The following is a 14,262-nucleotide window of genomic DNA, read 5'->3' on the forward strand; positions in this document are numbered from 1 at the left end:
GAGGTGAGTCAAGTTCTTAATCATGTTTTCTAGGTCATGAACATCTTAGATACACCCTTGAAGCCTCGCTCAACTTCTATATCCGAGGTAATTTTATCTCACATGGAAATTGCTGGGATCCCACTCCATGAAGATAATCCCATGGTAATCAAAATTCACATTTAAATTAAAGAATAACATTAATTTTTGCTATAAAGATACATGTTAAGAAACCATAAATTAAAAATTGTGTTAAAAATAAATAAATAATTTAATTATTAACTTTTAATCAAATTAATTTACAATTTTAAAACAAATTTTTTACATTTAACATAAACTTTATATTTATGAATTTCTTAGCATATGGCTTGAGGCACAAATTAACCTTACCCTAAATTAAAACACTTCACATGAGAATTTGTTACAATCAAATATACAAAATTACAATACAACTATTCTTCTTAGTTTAATAGTTAAATACCGGTCACGTTTATCCCAACACAAGCAAAACAATAAACTATGACGAAGAAAACAACTGTCATTCTGCAATTCATGTGCCACGAGAAGAAAAAACAAAGAATAAGCAACGTTTTACGATATGATTATTTATAAAATTAAATTAAATAAACTAAAAGCAAACAACAATTGGTAGTGGCGCCAACCAACCAACCAGTATTACCTGTAAAAAAAAAATCAACGAATAGAGTTACAAAGTTTGACCGCATCTAACCAACCAGAAACCGCCGCGTCAGAAAGTCTGATGCGAAATGGAGTCACAAAAATACCCTCAGAGCACAAAAATACACAAAACACCTCACAAATTGCAAAGTTGAGTTAAAGTGAAAAAATAGAATACCTTCTTTCTTCGTTAAAGGGAAAGGAAGCAGAGGTGGAAGTTTCTGATTTGATCGCGTGACACCAAAAGTCAAATAAATTAGGCGCAATATTATTAATATTATTATTAGTAATTAGTCGTGATTATTTTTCTTAATTATTATTTTTTTATAAATAGAAAATAAAAAACTGATTTGAGTAACGAGTGTCTTGAGTCTGAGAGAGCGAGTTGATTTAAATCAAATTTAAAAGAAGAAGAAGAGCGAAAGAAAGAGAAGAGTTGAAGAAGAAGAAAAAATGTGTGGGATATTCGCGTATCTGAATTACAACGTGGAAAGAGAGAGAAGTTACATCTTGCAGGTTCTCTTCAACGGTTTAAGACGGTTAGAGTATCGCGGTTACGATTCCGCCGGAATCGCCATCGATTCTTCTTCTCCTCCAAAACCTCAATGCTCCTCCAATTCCGATTCCGATTTCACTTCCTCTCCTCCTCTTGTCTTCCGCCAAGAAGGCAACATCGAATCCCTCGTTAAATCCGTATACCAAGGTTCAAATCCTCTGATCTTTTTCTTGTTTTTGATTTTTGATTTTTGATTCTTGATGTTTGACAATGCAATTGTGTGTGAAATTGAATGGAAACAGAGGTTGATGAAACTGCACTGAACTTGAAGGAGAGTTTCAGTACGCATGCTGGAATTGCGCACACGCGTTGGGCTACACACGGTGAGCCTGCTCCGCGAAATAGTCATCCTCAAACTTCAGGTCCTGCTAATGAATTCATGGTTGTTCACAATGGTGTTATCACTAATTATGAGGTATATTGATTATACAGTAGCACTAGCATTATGTTATATTGCGTGAATTCTTTTTTAATTTTTCTTGTTGAATAGTATGATTTGGTGTGTGGATTTTAGGCTTTTTTTTTGTTCTTGTTCAGGTTTTGAAGGCAACATTGATCCTACATGGCTTCACATTTAAATCGGAAACTGATACGGAAGTCATTCCCAAACTTGCCAAGTTTGTTTATGATAAAGCAAATGAAGCTGCTGGTAATTTCTGTTTCAGAATTTACATAAAATTTATAGGATTAAGTAGTGTATCTCTCTTTTTTTACTTGGACTAAAACCAAAACACATCATTGTCAAATAGCAATGGTACAGGGTTATAGTGTTGCGAAATTTGAACAAATCATTGTTGCTTTCTGATACGGTATTTTAGACTAAAGTGTTGTCAAATGGCGGAGCTATTGAACTATAGAGTTATACAATTTGAACAAGCCGCTATTTTCTGCCATATGTGATTGACAATACTGCTAGCATGATTAAGTTCTCAAGACTCTGTCGATGTAAATGTTAGTTCTATATAGAAATTGTGAAGTAGATGGACTGAAGGCGGAGACCGACAAAGTTGCCCTTTATAGTGCTGAAATGCTAGGCTCAATTTTTTACGAATTTGTTTTTATAATTATGATTCAGTTTGGTTCTCAATAATATGATAAGCTTGTACGTTTTGAGTTTGAATTAATATGGTTTATGCTTTTTCTCGTTTATTCTTATATTTGAATTTTACATTTGGTGCAAGTCTTAGGAGGTTTATAGCTCAGCTGCATTTTTCGCTTCTCATAAAGAGGTGTGAATGCCATTGTGGATGGTGTTGGCTTAGTTTTCCAATTGTCTTGCAGGTGATCAGGTTGTTACCTTCAGTCAAGTTGTGCTGGAAGTTATGAGGCATCTTGAAGGAGCCTATGCACTTATTTTCAAAAGTTCATATTATCCTAATGAATTGATTGCTTGCAAGCTTGGTAGCCCGCTGCTCCTAGGTGTTAAAGTAAGTTACATCCAATTTAGTGATTGAGTTTCTTGGATCCCTTAATTTGGTTTTACCTGTTTCTGTAGACTTCATTTATGATGCTTCTAGTTAGACAGCCTAAAGGCCTCTTGAGGAATATTGTTTTTTTTTTTGGCATTCAGTGTTACGACTTATGATGCATGAAAGTGGGCCAATTGTTGAAATGCCACCGCTCTTGACAGTATATGCTGACGGATATTATGTCTAATAATCATAAATTTTATTTTATATTGCTTGACTGATTGATCCAAATAATAAAACCTTACTGTTGAGAACCTATATTTTGAATTTCTTCCCCCAACCATGTTTTTCATATAACCGATTAGTAAAGGAAAGAAGTATATGGCAGAGGGGAAAGTAAAATACCTTAGGAGTCTTTGGATCGAAAGAGGAAAAACAAGAAAAGCAAATCGTATGAGCTATGCTTGCTAGTCTCAAGTACCTTTCCAAGTCACAAAGAAAACCCTCCAAAATAACCATTAGTTTAGCACTGTAATAAGCCTAAGAAGACCAATTTCCCACAAAAGAAGCAACATGAAAAATAAGCATCCTTAAAAATTCCAAATATTGGTATTCCTCTATGACTATAACCATAAGCATACTGTGGTCACTGCAAAAGAGCCTTTTTTGCTCTGCCCAAAACAGCTTAAATCACATGAGAAGTTTTCCCGGTAACAATCCTAGGACCTAGCTAAATTTATTCCAGAGTTATTCAAGACCTGTATCCTACTATATGCCAATGTGAAGGGATGTCCGTGGAGTTAAACTATCAAGAGTATTAAGTAATAATGCTTCTTTATCTGTAAAATGTTTCCTGCAAAACATTAGGAAATAATTAGAAGTATTTTGAACATAACAGCTGCAAATGCAGTGCATAGAGCATGGATGAAAAAGGCAGAAGCAAGTGAAAGGAAATTAAGAAAGTTAACTATTAAACCACAAATCCTTCTATAAATCACCACTTGAGCCATCATCCTTTGTTTTCCATCATTTATTTAACAATACCGTCTTTTATAGCTTTAATTTATGCTTCATGGTTAATACATGGATTGAGCAAGGATGGTGAATTTCTGAATTCTGATTGACAGTGTTTAAATTATTTAGTGATCTAATTTCAGGAATTGGAAGAAAATAAGGATAATGGCTCTGTTTTTGAGGAAAATAAATTCCTATCAAAAGATGGAAAGCCCAAGGAATTGTTTTTGTCCAGTGATGCCAATGCTGTGGTTGAGCATACCAAGAAAGTGCTAGTTATTGAGGATGGTGAAGTTGTGCATATCAAGGTAGATACAGCAGCCTCCCTTTTCAATAATGCGCTTGCGAATTAATGTATTTTTATGTCTATTGGAACACTTCAAATCACTGAAATGTATAGCAACCTAACAACCCTCACAAATATTTCCATAAGAATGATGTATTTTTTGTGAAGATTGATTTCATGATTTCTTAGTGACTCACTTCATCTTTCCCTCACATTCCTCCCTTTCTGGCATGATGAGATGATTGTTTATATCATTCACTGTTTCTGTATGTTGCATTTGGTTGATGGATCTATGTGCTGGTCATTTGGTTGATGGATCTATGTGCCGGTCATAATCACGTCAATTTGAAATAAACTATTGTTCTGACTTGGAAGTGGTTGTTTCAGGATGGCGGGGTTTCTATTTTGAAGTATGAGAATGACATGGGAAAACCCATCACTTCTTTCTCCAGAGCTTCTTCAGTGCGACGTGCATTATCTGTTCTTGAAATGGAGGTTGAGCAAATAAATAAAGGACATTATGAGCATTACATGCAAAAGGAAATTCATGAGCAACCAGAGTCTCTAACAACCACAATGAGGGGGAGGCTTATACGTGGGGGATCTAGCAAATCCAAGTCTGTTCTGTTAGGTGGACTAAAGGATCACCTCAAAACTATCAGGCGAAGTAGAAGAATAGTTTTCATTGGTTGTGGAACAAGTTATAATGCTGCTTTGGCAGCTAGACCAATCTTTGAAGAACTTTCAGGTTAGTACTGTATGACTTCATTAATTTTTCTTTTTTTTTTGCATATTTAAAGTATGCTATTAAAATGTTTTCTTTTCTATACATTGCATTATAGGTATTCCTGTTACTATGGAAATCGCTAGTGATTTATTGGATCGGGAGGGACCAATATACCGAGAAGATACAGCCGTTTTTGTTAGTCAATCCGGCGAAACTGCGGATACTTTACTTGCACTGCAATATGCTTTAGACAATGGTGCATTATGTGTTGGGGTAACAAATACTGTTGGTAGTGCAATAGCAAGGAACACACACTGCGGTGTTCATATAAATGCAGGTGCTGAGATTGGTGTGGCAAGTACCAAGGTAAGTGTTGAAATTAAAGGATGTCGTTTTCTTCATTTTTTAATATTGTCCTATTGTTGATTTAACCAATGGCCTACTCACACGCTTACAACTACTATAGGCATACACAAGCCAAATAGTAGTGATGGCCATGCTGTCTCTTGCAATAGGAGGCGATACTATTTCCAATAAAGCAAGAAGAGAAGCTATCATAGATAGTCTTTATGACCTACCAAGTGAGTTTCTGTTGGTTGAGCATCAAAACTGAGTTATTGTCATTTTATGAAAACTGATTATTAGATATTAGTATATTTTTATCAAACATATACTAAAATTGGTAGTACCACAAATTGGGTTTTGCGAATGGTAGGTTTAGTTGGATAGGCGAGAGAAGAAATAAACGAAATAACTTTTGGAGACATGCTTAGAAACACGGTTTCCACCTAAATAATGCAAAGAATGTGAAATGTAAACTTAGCAAGAAGTGCACAAATACTAGTTAAGGAGTGAAAATCAAAGAACATGCCAATTCCATACCACAAAACCAACGTTTTAAGTTGCTCGAGTCAATCATACAAAAATGTCAGGGAGGTAGAGTGGGATGTTAACCATTGGATCCATGCAGAGTGCATGAAATGAAGGAATGCTTTGAGTGTAACTTGTGATAAAAAAGTGCCACTTGAGCTTGGGTTGTTAGAAGTTAACACGAAATGAAGATTAGTGTTGTTGAGATAAAAATACTGTAGGGAATAAGTGGTCACGCAAGGCAAGATAGAATTATAAATTTTATCATTAGAGATTTAGAGAAAAAGTAGAGGTTGCTCATTGCCTCATTGAAGAAAAGATTGTAGAATATTGTGACTCTTCTTAGATAGACACGTGTGAAGTAGACCCATGAAAATTCCAGTAAGAAGGAGTAAGGGTAGATAGAATGAAATATATTTTTATTAGGTAGAGGTTGAGGGGGTTAAGGAAAACTATAAGGCGAACCATTAAATAAAGCTTTAGAGTTAAATGTTCTATTTATAAATATGATTCATATTAATAAAAGAAATATCATTCATATCAGGACATTATGTTTTTGTTTGATTCATATACTCGACCCTGCCTACTGGAAAACTGTTTTGGACTTGGTTGCAGCTGCCGTTGTCCGGGGATACCACAATTGGTACAATCAAACAGCATCTACTAAAATTTTTGTGAGAACAACGCTCTCGCAAAGGCTTGTTGCATGCCTTGAGCTTTGCTTTGAAGGAGCTTCTTTGCATCCTAAACATTCTATAATAGAAAAATATTTATAAAATTAGAAATTTGGGAATTGTAGGCAACTTTCATTTTTATCAAACTAGTTTTTGTATAATAAATCCTTCAAAATACTGTTGAAACTAGCAAGTGCAACCTGAAGTAGCTCAGAAGAAGTTATCAAAGTAATCTAATTAAAATGTTGAATTGTAGACAAAGTCAGAGAGGTGCTGGAGCTTGATCAAGAGATGAAGGATCTAGCAAATCTATTGATTGCTGAGCAGTCTCTTCTTGTCTTTGGGAGAGGATACAACTATGCAACCGCTCTGGAGGGAGCTTTGAAAGTAAAGGAAGTGGCACTTATGCATAGTGAAGGAATACTCGCGGGCGAAATGAAGCACGGTCCTTTGGCATTGGTCGATGAAAGTCTCCCGATTGTTGTTATTGCTACACGTGATGCTTGCTTCAGGTTGGTTGTATTAACTGTTGAGTAGCTCTAAGACCTGAAATTAGGAGTTTCCCATTGACATTGACATCCTTATCTTTTACATTTGGCAGCAAACAGCAGTCTGTTATTCAGCAACTTCATGCCCGTAGAGGTCGTCTGATAGTTATGTGTTCAGAAGGGGATGCTGCTTCTGTATGCCCTGGTAAATCGTGTAGGACAATTGAAGTTCCACAGGTTGAGGATTGTCTTCAGCCTGTGATTAATGTTGTTCCATTACAGGTATCTTTTTAACCTTTAACTGTACTTTATTTTTTCCTAATATTAGTACACTAAACAAAGGGATAATATTAGTCTGTCTTTATATTAACATATTCTCAACTGTGTTGCTACTGATTCTATTCATTATTATTCCATGAACTTCTTTGTATTTTCTCATTTTGAAAATAAAATGAGCGTCTAATTTCCACAAGTGCAAGTTTTGCAGTTCTATTTTATTGTAATCTAAAATAACAGGCTGGCTTCTTCCTTTGCATTCTTCAAAAGATTTGTGAGTAGTATATATTACAACATATCATTTCTTTCTGTTGCAGTTACTGGCATATCATCTCACCGTACTGAGGGGATTTAACGTTGACCAGCCTCGGAATCTTGCTAAGAGTGTCACTACGCAGTAAAGTAGTTTGTTTACTAAGGAGAGAGGAAGAAGTTCGTTGAGTTCTTTTCCATTATTCTGACAAAATATATTACCAAGGTCCTTTATAACACTCCATACACCGCGACATGATTGCGCTTGATGAACACTTGAATTTTTTTATCATGGGCAGGGTAGCATATTAGCATGTTGTAAATCGATAGATGTAGGCTCACTGATTTATCTACAAGTCAGCTTGTCACCAGATAGAATAGACATCAAGCATTATTTATTTGCGGTATTTGATGTATTTGTTTGATATGGTTGGAATTGGAATGGGAATGAGTACTCTAATTGGCATGACCTTACATTACACGTCAATATTTTTTAGCCTGAAAACCACCCACCACACGCGCCCTTGAAGAAAATGAAGTTATTAATGAGCAAATACTGTACATTGGCCAAAAAAAATTATCAATCTGCACGGAACGATGTTATACATTAGGGCTGTAACAAATATCTCAATTTATTAGTATCGAATTCAGTTGTGACTTGAGACACAGCCTAGAATCCTCTCTATTTCAGTCAAATAAACAAATTCTTAACATTGCTACTCCTTGATTTAGGATCATTTTAACTTTTTTTCTTTATAACTATCAATCTCATAATACGTAAGTTTTTTTTTTCAATATTGTTTACATAATCGAGTTCATAAATACCCACTCTTAATCATCACAAAACATACTCAATAACTATTATGACATCTTACTAATCTTACGAGTAACAAGATAAAGCCTCATTGATAATTTAGTTTATTATAATTTTTTTAATTAGTTTGTAGATTGAAGGGGTTTATATCTACTACAGTAGTTTTTTTTATTTTTATTGAACTCAATATTTCATTACATTTTTTAAATAGAGAAATATGATAACCAAAAGTAGCATTAATTTATCAATGATATCTGCAATCCAATATCAAGTAGAAGTAGCCAGTATCCTAGTTAAGAAAAACATTGCACATATTTTAGTTTTTTCCTCCATCACATTGGTACACTACTGCCATGCAACATTCGAAGGTCCCACACGCCATTTTATTCAATGAATGTTCAATGTGTTATCATTACGCATTTTAGCCAAAAAGATATTTCTATTACGCATAGATCTGATCATTTGATCTAAGGTGGACAAAAATATCTTAGATGCCAAAATATTCGACTCAAATTGATTAAAGTTGGATTACGCGTGTAGCAGTGTCACAATTCATGGCCCCCACAGGCCACAGCTCATGCAGAGGTTAGCATCATTCACAATTTAGGTATAGAATTCACTCTTATAACTTAATTAAATAAAATTGAAAACCTTGTTTAAACATATACGAGTACACTACAAAATGTCAAATCATTGGAACAACCAAGAAAAGAAAATTTTAATCAAAAAGCTTTTACGAATTGTAATATTCAGATACACTAAAAAAATGTCAGCTTTTTTGACTGAGGTTAGTTTTCAGTGAAGTTGGTAGATACTTCACTCTTATAACATGTTAAAACAAATCCTTTGTCCTGTTATCCATAATCATAGGTACTGTATTTGCCAACTACAAACATTTCCATGTTCAATCTACACAAAAATCTTGTTCTGTGTAGGACCATGACAGAACATTATGCAGATAATAGAATACAATATGGAACAACAAACAAATTTTAAACAGTACCTAACACATTATTAGAGAAAACTGCCCCACTGAATTGAACCAACAAGCAAAAATTGAAAATTATAGGCAAATGGGACTATCTTACATAAAAGAACAAAGTGTAGGGAATCAAATTTAGTTACAATACAAGAACCACCAACACATTATGCTAAACTTTATTAAAATAGTGGAATCTGGAATCTACACAAAACAAGCCTGAAAAACTTGTTTGTAGAAATGACAATACCGAAATACAAATTACAAAACCTTAGTACTATATAGAACATTAATAGCAAAACCAAACCTTATCCAACATCCCTGACTAGCACAGATTTTGCCAAAACCATATAGGCCATTGCTGTTGACCACCAAAATTGTCATCCTTTGTCCCTTGACAGAGGAGATTGATTCCAATCCAAGCAGAAAAAGAAAAAGACCATGACTGTACAAAAACACCTTCACAAAGACCAACCACAAGCACAGCTAAACTGATTGATCTATTTGAAATGCGCCGACATCCTTATCTTCTACCAAACTGCCCTCCGCACATCATCACTATCACCATTAACCTGAATTAAGCAAACACCAAATTAATTAAAAAATTCAAATTCAAATAAAAATCTATTTACATATAACTCTCTTTAGGTCAAAATCAATATGTAGAATGCATATTCTGGTAGCAAAGTTTTAAGCCACTAGAATTAGCTGGCGATAATTGGCAAAGTCCATGACTTGTTTACATGAGATCATACCTTGAAACCTCACTCCAATCATCAACACTATTGTACCATGAAAAACCCTAAATTCATGTATCATAACATGGACTAATATAACAGATGCTACATTTTTGGCATAAAAACCCTAAATTTCATATACCCAACCATAATTTTCACAACTTCAAGACATCCAAATAACAAAATTCAAGAAATCACAACTTTAAGATACCCATCAAAAATCTGAATTACAAGCACCCAATCCAAAAAAATCACAACTTTAAGATACCCAGATATTAAAAAAAACCCTAATTTGATATACCCATCTAAGAAAACATGAATTTTTGATTAAAAAAAATTAAAAATTCACGGGAGGATGAAAAAACCTGAGGGTTACAATCAGGAGGATCTTCAAAGAGGGACAAAGAGAATTGTTTATCAGCAACACCAACATCGAAATGAATGAGACCAGAGCTAGGTAGATCAACACGAATGCCCTTAACCGGGAACCATAGGAAAAGTTCCTGAGCAGTCATACCAGATAATCCCCCGATCTTACCATAATCTAGGGTACCCTTAATGTTCGGATCATAGTGAACCTCGTTTTCAAATTTTGCATTACACGGTTCTTCCATCCAAACCTGAAATTCACCACTGGTACCATTGATCTCATACCGTGTTATTCCCTTCGGTAGAAGCCCTTCCGGAAGACCCTTTGCCCTTAATTCATCATATATGGTTGTTGAATTTGAACCCTTAACAAAGGTACAATACCAAGAAACGCTTACGAGAAGGAGAAGAAGATGAATAGATGGCAAAATTGAAACCCCACCAGCCATAGCCATCGATTATGATGATTATTGGGGCTGAGAGAGAGGCTGGAGAGAAAGGAATCGCCTAAGATTTTGGAGTTGAGAATTCTCGGCTTTCCCTTTCCTTAATTACACCGAAGGGTAAGTGAAAACATTAAATTTAATAGTTTTTTTTTTTGTTTTTGGTTATTTTGTTTGTTTGTTTGTTACTTTGTTATGTTCTGTTTTTTTTAACACGTTTGTTTGTTCTTTTTGTCAAAATATATGCTTGATTCTTTTTTTATCTTTCATTTTAAATTTTAATTTACTCAATATTAAACATGTTTAATGTCATCATCTAAATAAATATTAGTTGAATTAAATGATTAATATTGAATAATTATATTACTTATTTATTTTTATTTAGGAAAAAAAAGTGAATTAGTTTTGAGTTTAAAGAGAGGGATATTATTGATTCCTCATACATTTTTATTCTCATTACGGAAGGCCTGACGGCTCTGGTTAGAAGTGTTGTTGCTAGCGGTGAGATTCATGGGGTCCAGATATGCAGAGGAGCACCTAGTGTGTCTCATCTGGTTTTTGCTGACGATTGTTCTTTGTTTTGTAGGGCAAATCTTACGGAGGTTCACAATATTATGGAGATCCTTAATATTTATGTTGTTGCGTCTGGTCAGGAAATCAATCTTTCAAAATCAGAGGTGTTTTTTTAGCAAGAATATCAGTATCCCTGCTCAGGAGGATCTGGCCAGCATTATGGGAGTTCGTCATGTTTTAGGTACGAGAACCTATCTGGGTCTCCCGTCTCTTATAGGTCGGAGCAAGAAGGCCACTTTTGGATATGTAAAGGGCAAAATTTGGAAGAAGATTAATTTATGAAAAGGTATACCGATATCTAAAGCAGGGAAGGAAGTTATGATAAAATCGGTGCTTCAGTCTATTCCTACCTATGTTATGGGTTTATTTATTCTCCCTGATGGTATTGTTTCTGATATTGAGAAGATGCTTAATTCTTTTTGGTGGGGAGGTAGTAGTAATCACAATTGTATCAGGTGGATGTCGTGGGATAGGTTGACAGGTTCTAAGAACGAAGGAGAGTTAGGATTCCGTGATCTAAAGTCTTTTAATATGGCTATGGTGGCTAAGAGAGGATGGCATCTCTTGACCAAACCTCATTCATTGGTCTCCAGAATCTACAAAGCAAGGTACTTTCCCCACTCGTTGTTCTTAGAGGCTAATCTGGGTTATAATCCTAGTTTTGTTTGGAGGAGTATTTGGCAAGCTAGAAAACTTTTATCTCTTGGGCAGTAGGTGGAGTATTGGTGATGGCAGAAATATTTTAGTAATGGGTGCTCCTTGGCTTAGGGAGAATAATAGTGATTGGGTGAAAGGTCCTCAAAATCAAGGGGTGTACGATCTTAGTGTTAATGAGCTCTTGTCTAATAATGGGAAACAATGGAACGGTCCATTAATTCGGGAGTTGTTTGATTTTGCGGTAGCGAAGGATATTTTCCAGACGCCTTTGGTTGAGGATGTGGCGGAAGACAAATGGGTTTGGAAAGAATAACATAATGGTTGCTATAGTGTCCGATCGGGTTACAGGTTATGGATTAAGGAGCATAAAAACTCGGAGTCTAATGGTGTGGAGGGAGATTGGCGGAGCTTGTGGAATATTAAGGCGACTCCTAGGGTGAAACACCTTCTTTGGAGGATTTGTAGGGATGTTTTGCCCACTAGAAAGAGGTTACAACAGTATCATGCTTTGTGTCCTGGTGCTTGCCCATTTTGTGATCATCATATGGAAGATTCTTGGCATGTCTTCTTCGGGTGTAATATTACTAAGCAGAGTTGGAGCATTGCAGGTTTGTCCCATATTATTGATTCTCGTATTCATTCTTTTCATGATGCTTCTTCTCTGATTCTTGATATTCGTAGTAAAGAGGATAGTTTGGTGGCGGGTAGAGCCGCGGTGTTGATTGACTCTCTTTGGAGAAATCGTAATAATATGATTTGGAATAATGAGAGTGAGGGGTACTCTAAACTTGGATTATATGCTTTTTGTAGTTGGCGAGAGTGGTTTTTGGCTCAGGAAAGTAGTGATCGGGAGCAATCTTACCAACCACCTTTGAATTGGAATCCGCCGACGAATGGTAGGTTGAAAAGCAATGTAGATGCGGGTTTTAATACTAGAAGAGGTACCACTAATAGAGGTTAGTGTTTTAGAGACCATTTGGGGAATTTTGTTCATGCTGGAGCCGCTTGGGATTTTGGGTCTTTTCCTATCATCGAAGCTGAAGCGTTGGCACTCAAAGAAGCTATCCAGAATGCTATTGAGCTTTCGGTTGGAGAATGTTATCTTCGAAAGTGATTCACAAAATACGGTTCAAGCTACTAGGACGGGTCTCATTGGTTCTTCTGAATTTTTTTCTATTATTTCTACTATTCGTAATTTATTGCTTAATTTCCCCAACTTTGAGGTAAAGTTTGTAAAGCGCCAAGCGAATTCGGTTGCTCATGCCTTAGCAAAGGCGGCTGATTTTTGGACTAGGCGTAGCATTTTTAATTTTCCACCTCTTTGTATCAAACAGTTGCTTATAAATGATATGAGTTAAGTTTCCTTTGATCAAAAAGTATTTTAGTTGTTTGACATAAATTTAGAAATATAATTAATTTTGTGTTTAAAAAAATCTATAGTTTATAAACTTGTTAATTATTAATGACATGAAAAAAAAATAGTTGAAAAGAGTTGAAAAAAAAAAGTAGAGAATAATAATAAATAGTAGTAGATGGTGTAATAGAAAAAGAATCATTAATGTTTGATTAGTATGATAAAAGTTTAATTATATTAATGTCACCATTTTAACCCATTTATAAAATTATTTTTTATTTTGAATTCAAACTGTTTTAATCTTTAATATTTTTTCATTTAAATAAAATTGATGATATGATATTGTTTCATTACGATTATTTCAAAAATATGACATTTTATCACTAAAAAAATTATAATATGCTATTAAAAATAAAATTGACATGTTAGTCATTTGTTTTAAATGCGAAAATATAAATTGGCTTATAGTTTAAGAAAATTTTCTTTTACAATGTGATTTGTAACTTGAAACAAATGTAATATCGATCAACAAGATTTACATGTTAAAATAAAAATTTAACTTAAATGTTCAAGCGAGATATGAATCATTACTGCCCAACTTGCATCTATTACTTCTAAAAACATATTTAAAATGAATAAAACTTATAATTGTTCATACTTTTTAATTTTTAAAGATATTTGATGAGATAAATCAATTGTATTTTATTTAGATTGTAAGAATTAATATATTGAATTTTAATTTGTGAACAAACTAATATTAAAATTGAAATAAAACAAAAAAAAAATATACGTATGGTATAAACTATAAACAAACAAAACAGACAATTGTTTTCTCATTGATGTGAATGAAATACATAAATAAGAAGATATTCCTTGACAATTGATAATATAATTAAATTAAATGTAATTATAAGATTTAAATGTATAGCTAAATGCAAATCAAATAATTACTATAAATTAACCGGACTTGTTTGACCATATGCATGATTATGTAGTATTGCTATCTAATATGTCAGGACGCTCCAATTCGCTTCCTCGAGAGCAAGTTTCAATCAATAACTTGTTTCTTGGATATTAAATATTGGAATGATTGTGTTGTTAGGGGTTTTGTGAAAATGTCGGCTAAT

General features: G+C 34.3%; 2 protein-coding genes across 2 annotated transcripts; one reads left to right on the forward strand and one right to left on the reverse strand.

Annotated features, from left to right (window-relative positions):
* Positions 1-998: 998 nt before the first annotated feature.
* Positions 999-7,683, forward strand: LOC131609707 (glutamine--fructose-6-phosphate aminotransferase [isomerizing] 1). Its single transcript, XM_058881494.1, has 11 exons — positions 999-1,360; positions 1,456-1,628; positions 1,751-1,862; positions 2,495-2,640; positions 3,780-3,944; positions 4,310-4,670; positions 4,765-5,015; positions 5,116-5,230; positions 6,450-6,705; positions 6,795-6,963; positions 7,275-7,683. The coding sequence occupies exons 1-11, from the start codon at positions 1,111-1,113 to the stop codon at positions 7,356-7,358; spliced, it is 2,082 nt and encodes a 693-aa protein (XP_058737477.1). The 5' UTR covers positions 999-1,110; the 3' UTR covers positions 7,359-7,683.
* Positions 7,684-9,060: 1,377 nt separating this feature from the next.
* Positions 9,061-10,672, reverse strand: LOC131609708 (uncharacterized). The gene is made up of 2 exons (XM_058881495.1): positions 10,105-10,672; positions 9,061-9,574 (listed from the first exon to the last, which is right to left on the reverse strand). Exons 1-2 carry the CDS (start codon positions 10,561-10,563, stop codon positions 9,533-9,535), a joined length of 501 nt encoding a protein of 166 aa, XP_058737478.1. The 5' UTR covers positions 10,564-10,672; the 3' UTR covers positions 9,061-9,532.
* Between the last annotated feature and the right edge of the window lie 3,590 nt (positions 10,673-14,262).

This window comes from Vicia villosa, linkage group LG6, assembly GCF_029867415.1.
Source record: "Vicia villosa cultivar HV-30 ecotype Madison, WI linkage group LG6, Vvil1.0, whole genome shotgun sequence".
Lineage (NCBI taxonomy): Eukaryota > Viridiplantae > Streptophyta > Magnoliopsida > Fabales > Fabaceae > Vicia > Vicia villosa.

Excerpts from the sequence above, each read along its gene's own strand:
- LOC131609708 (XM_058881495.1), bottom strand. The coding sequence starts at position 10,563 with ATGGCTATGGCTGGTGGGGTTTCAATTTTGCCATCTATTCATCTTCTT. Across the intron at positions 9,575-10,104 it reads CTCCTGATTGTAACCCTCAG|GTTAATGGTGATAGTGATGA; the intron begins GTTTTTTCATCC and ends TGCTTAATTCAG.
- LOC131609707 (XM_058881494.1), top strand. The coding sequence starts at position 1,111 with ATGTGTGGGATATTCGCGTATCTGAATTACAACGTGGAAAGAGAGAGA. Across the intron at positions 1,863-2,494 it reads TAAAGCAAATGAAGCTGCTG|GTGATCAGGTTGTTACCTTC; the intron begins GTAATTTCTGTT and ends ATTGTCTTGCAG. Across the intron at positions 2,641-3,779 it reads CGCTGCTCCTAGGTGTTAAA|GAATTGGAAGAAAATAAGGA; the intron begins GTAAGTTACATC and ends ATCTAATTTCAG.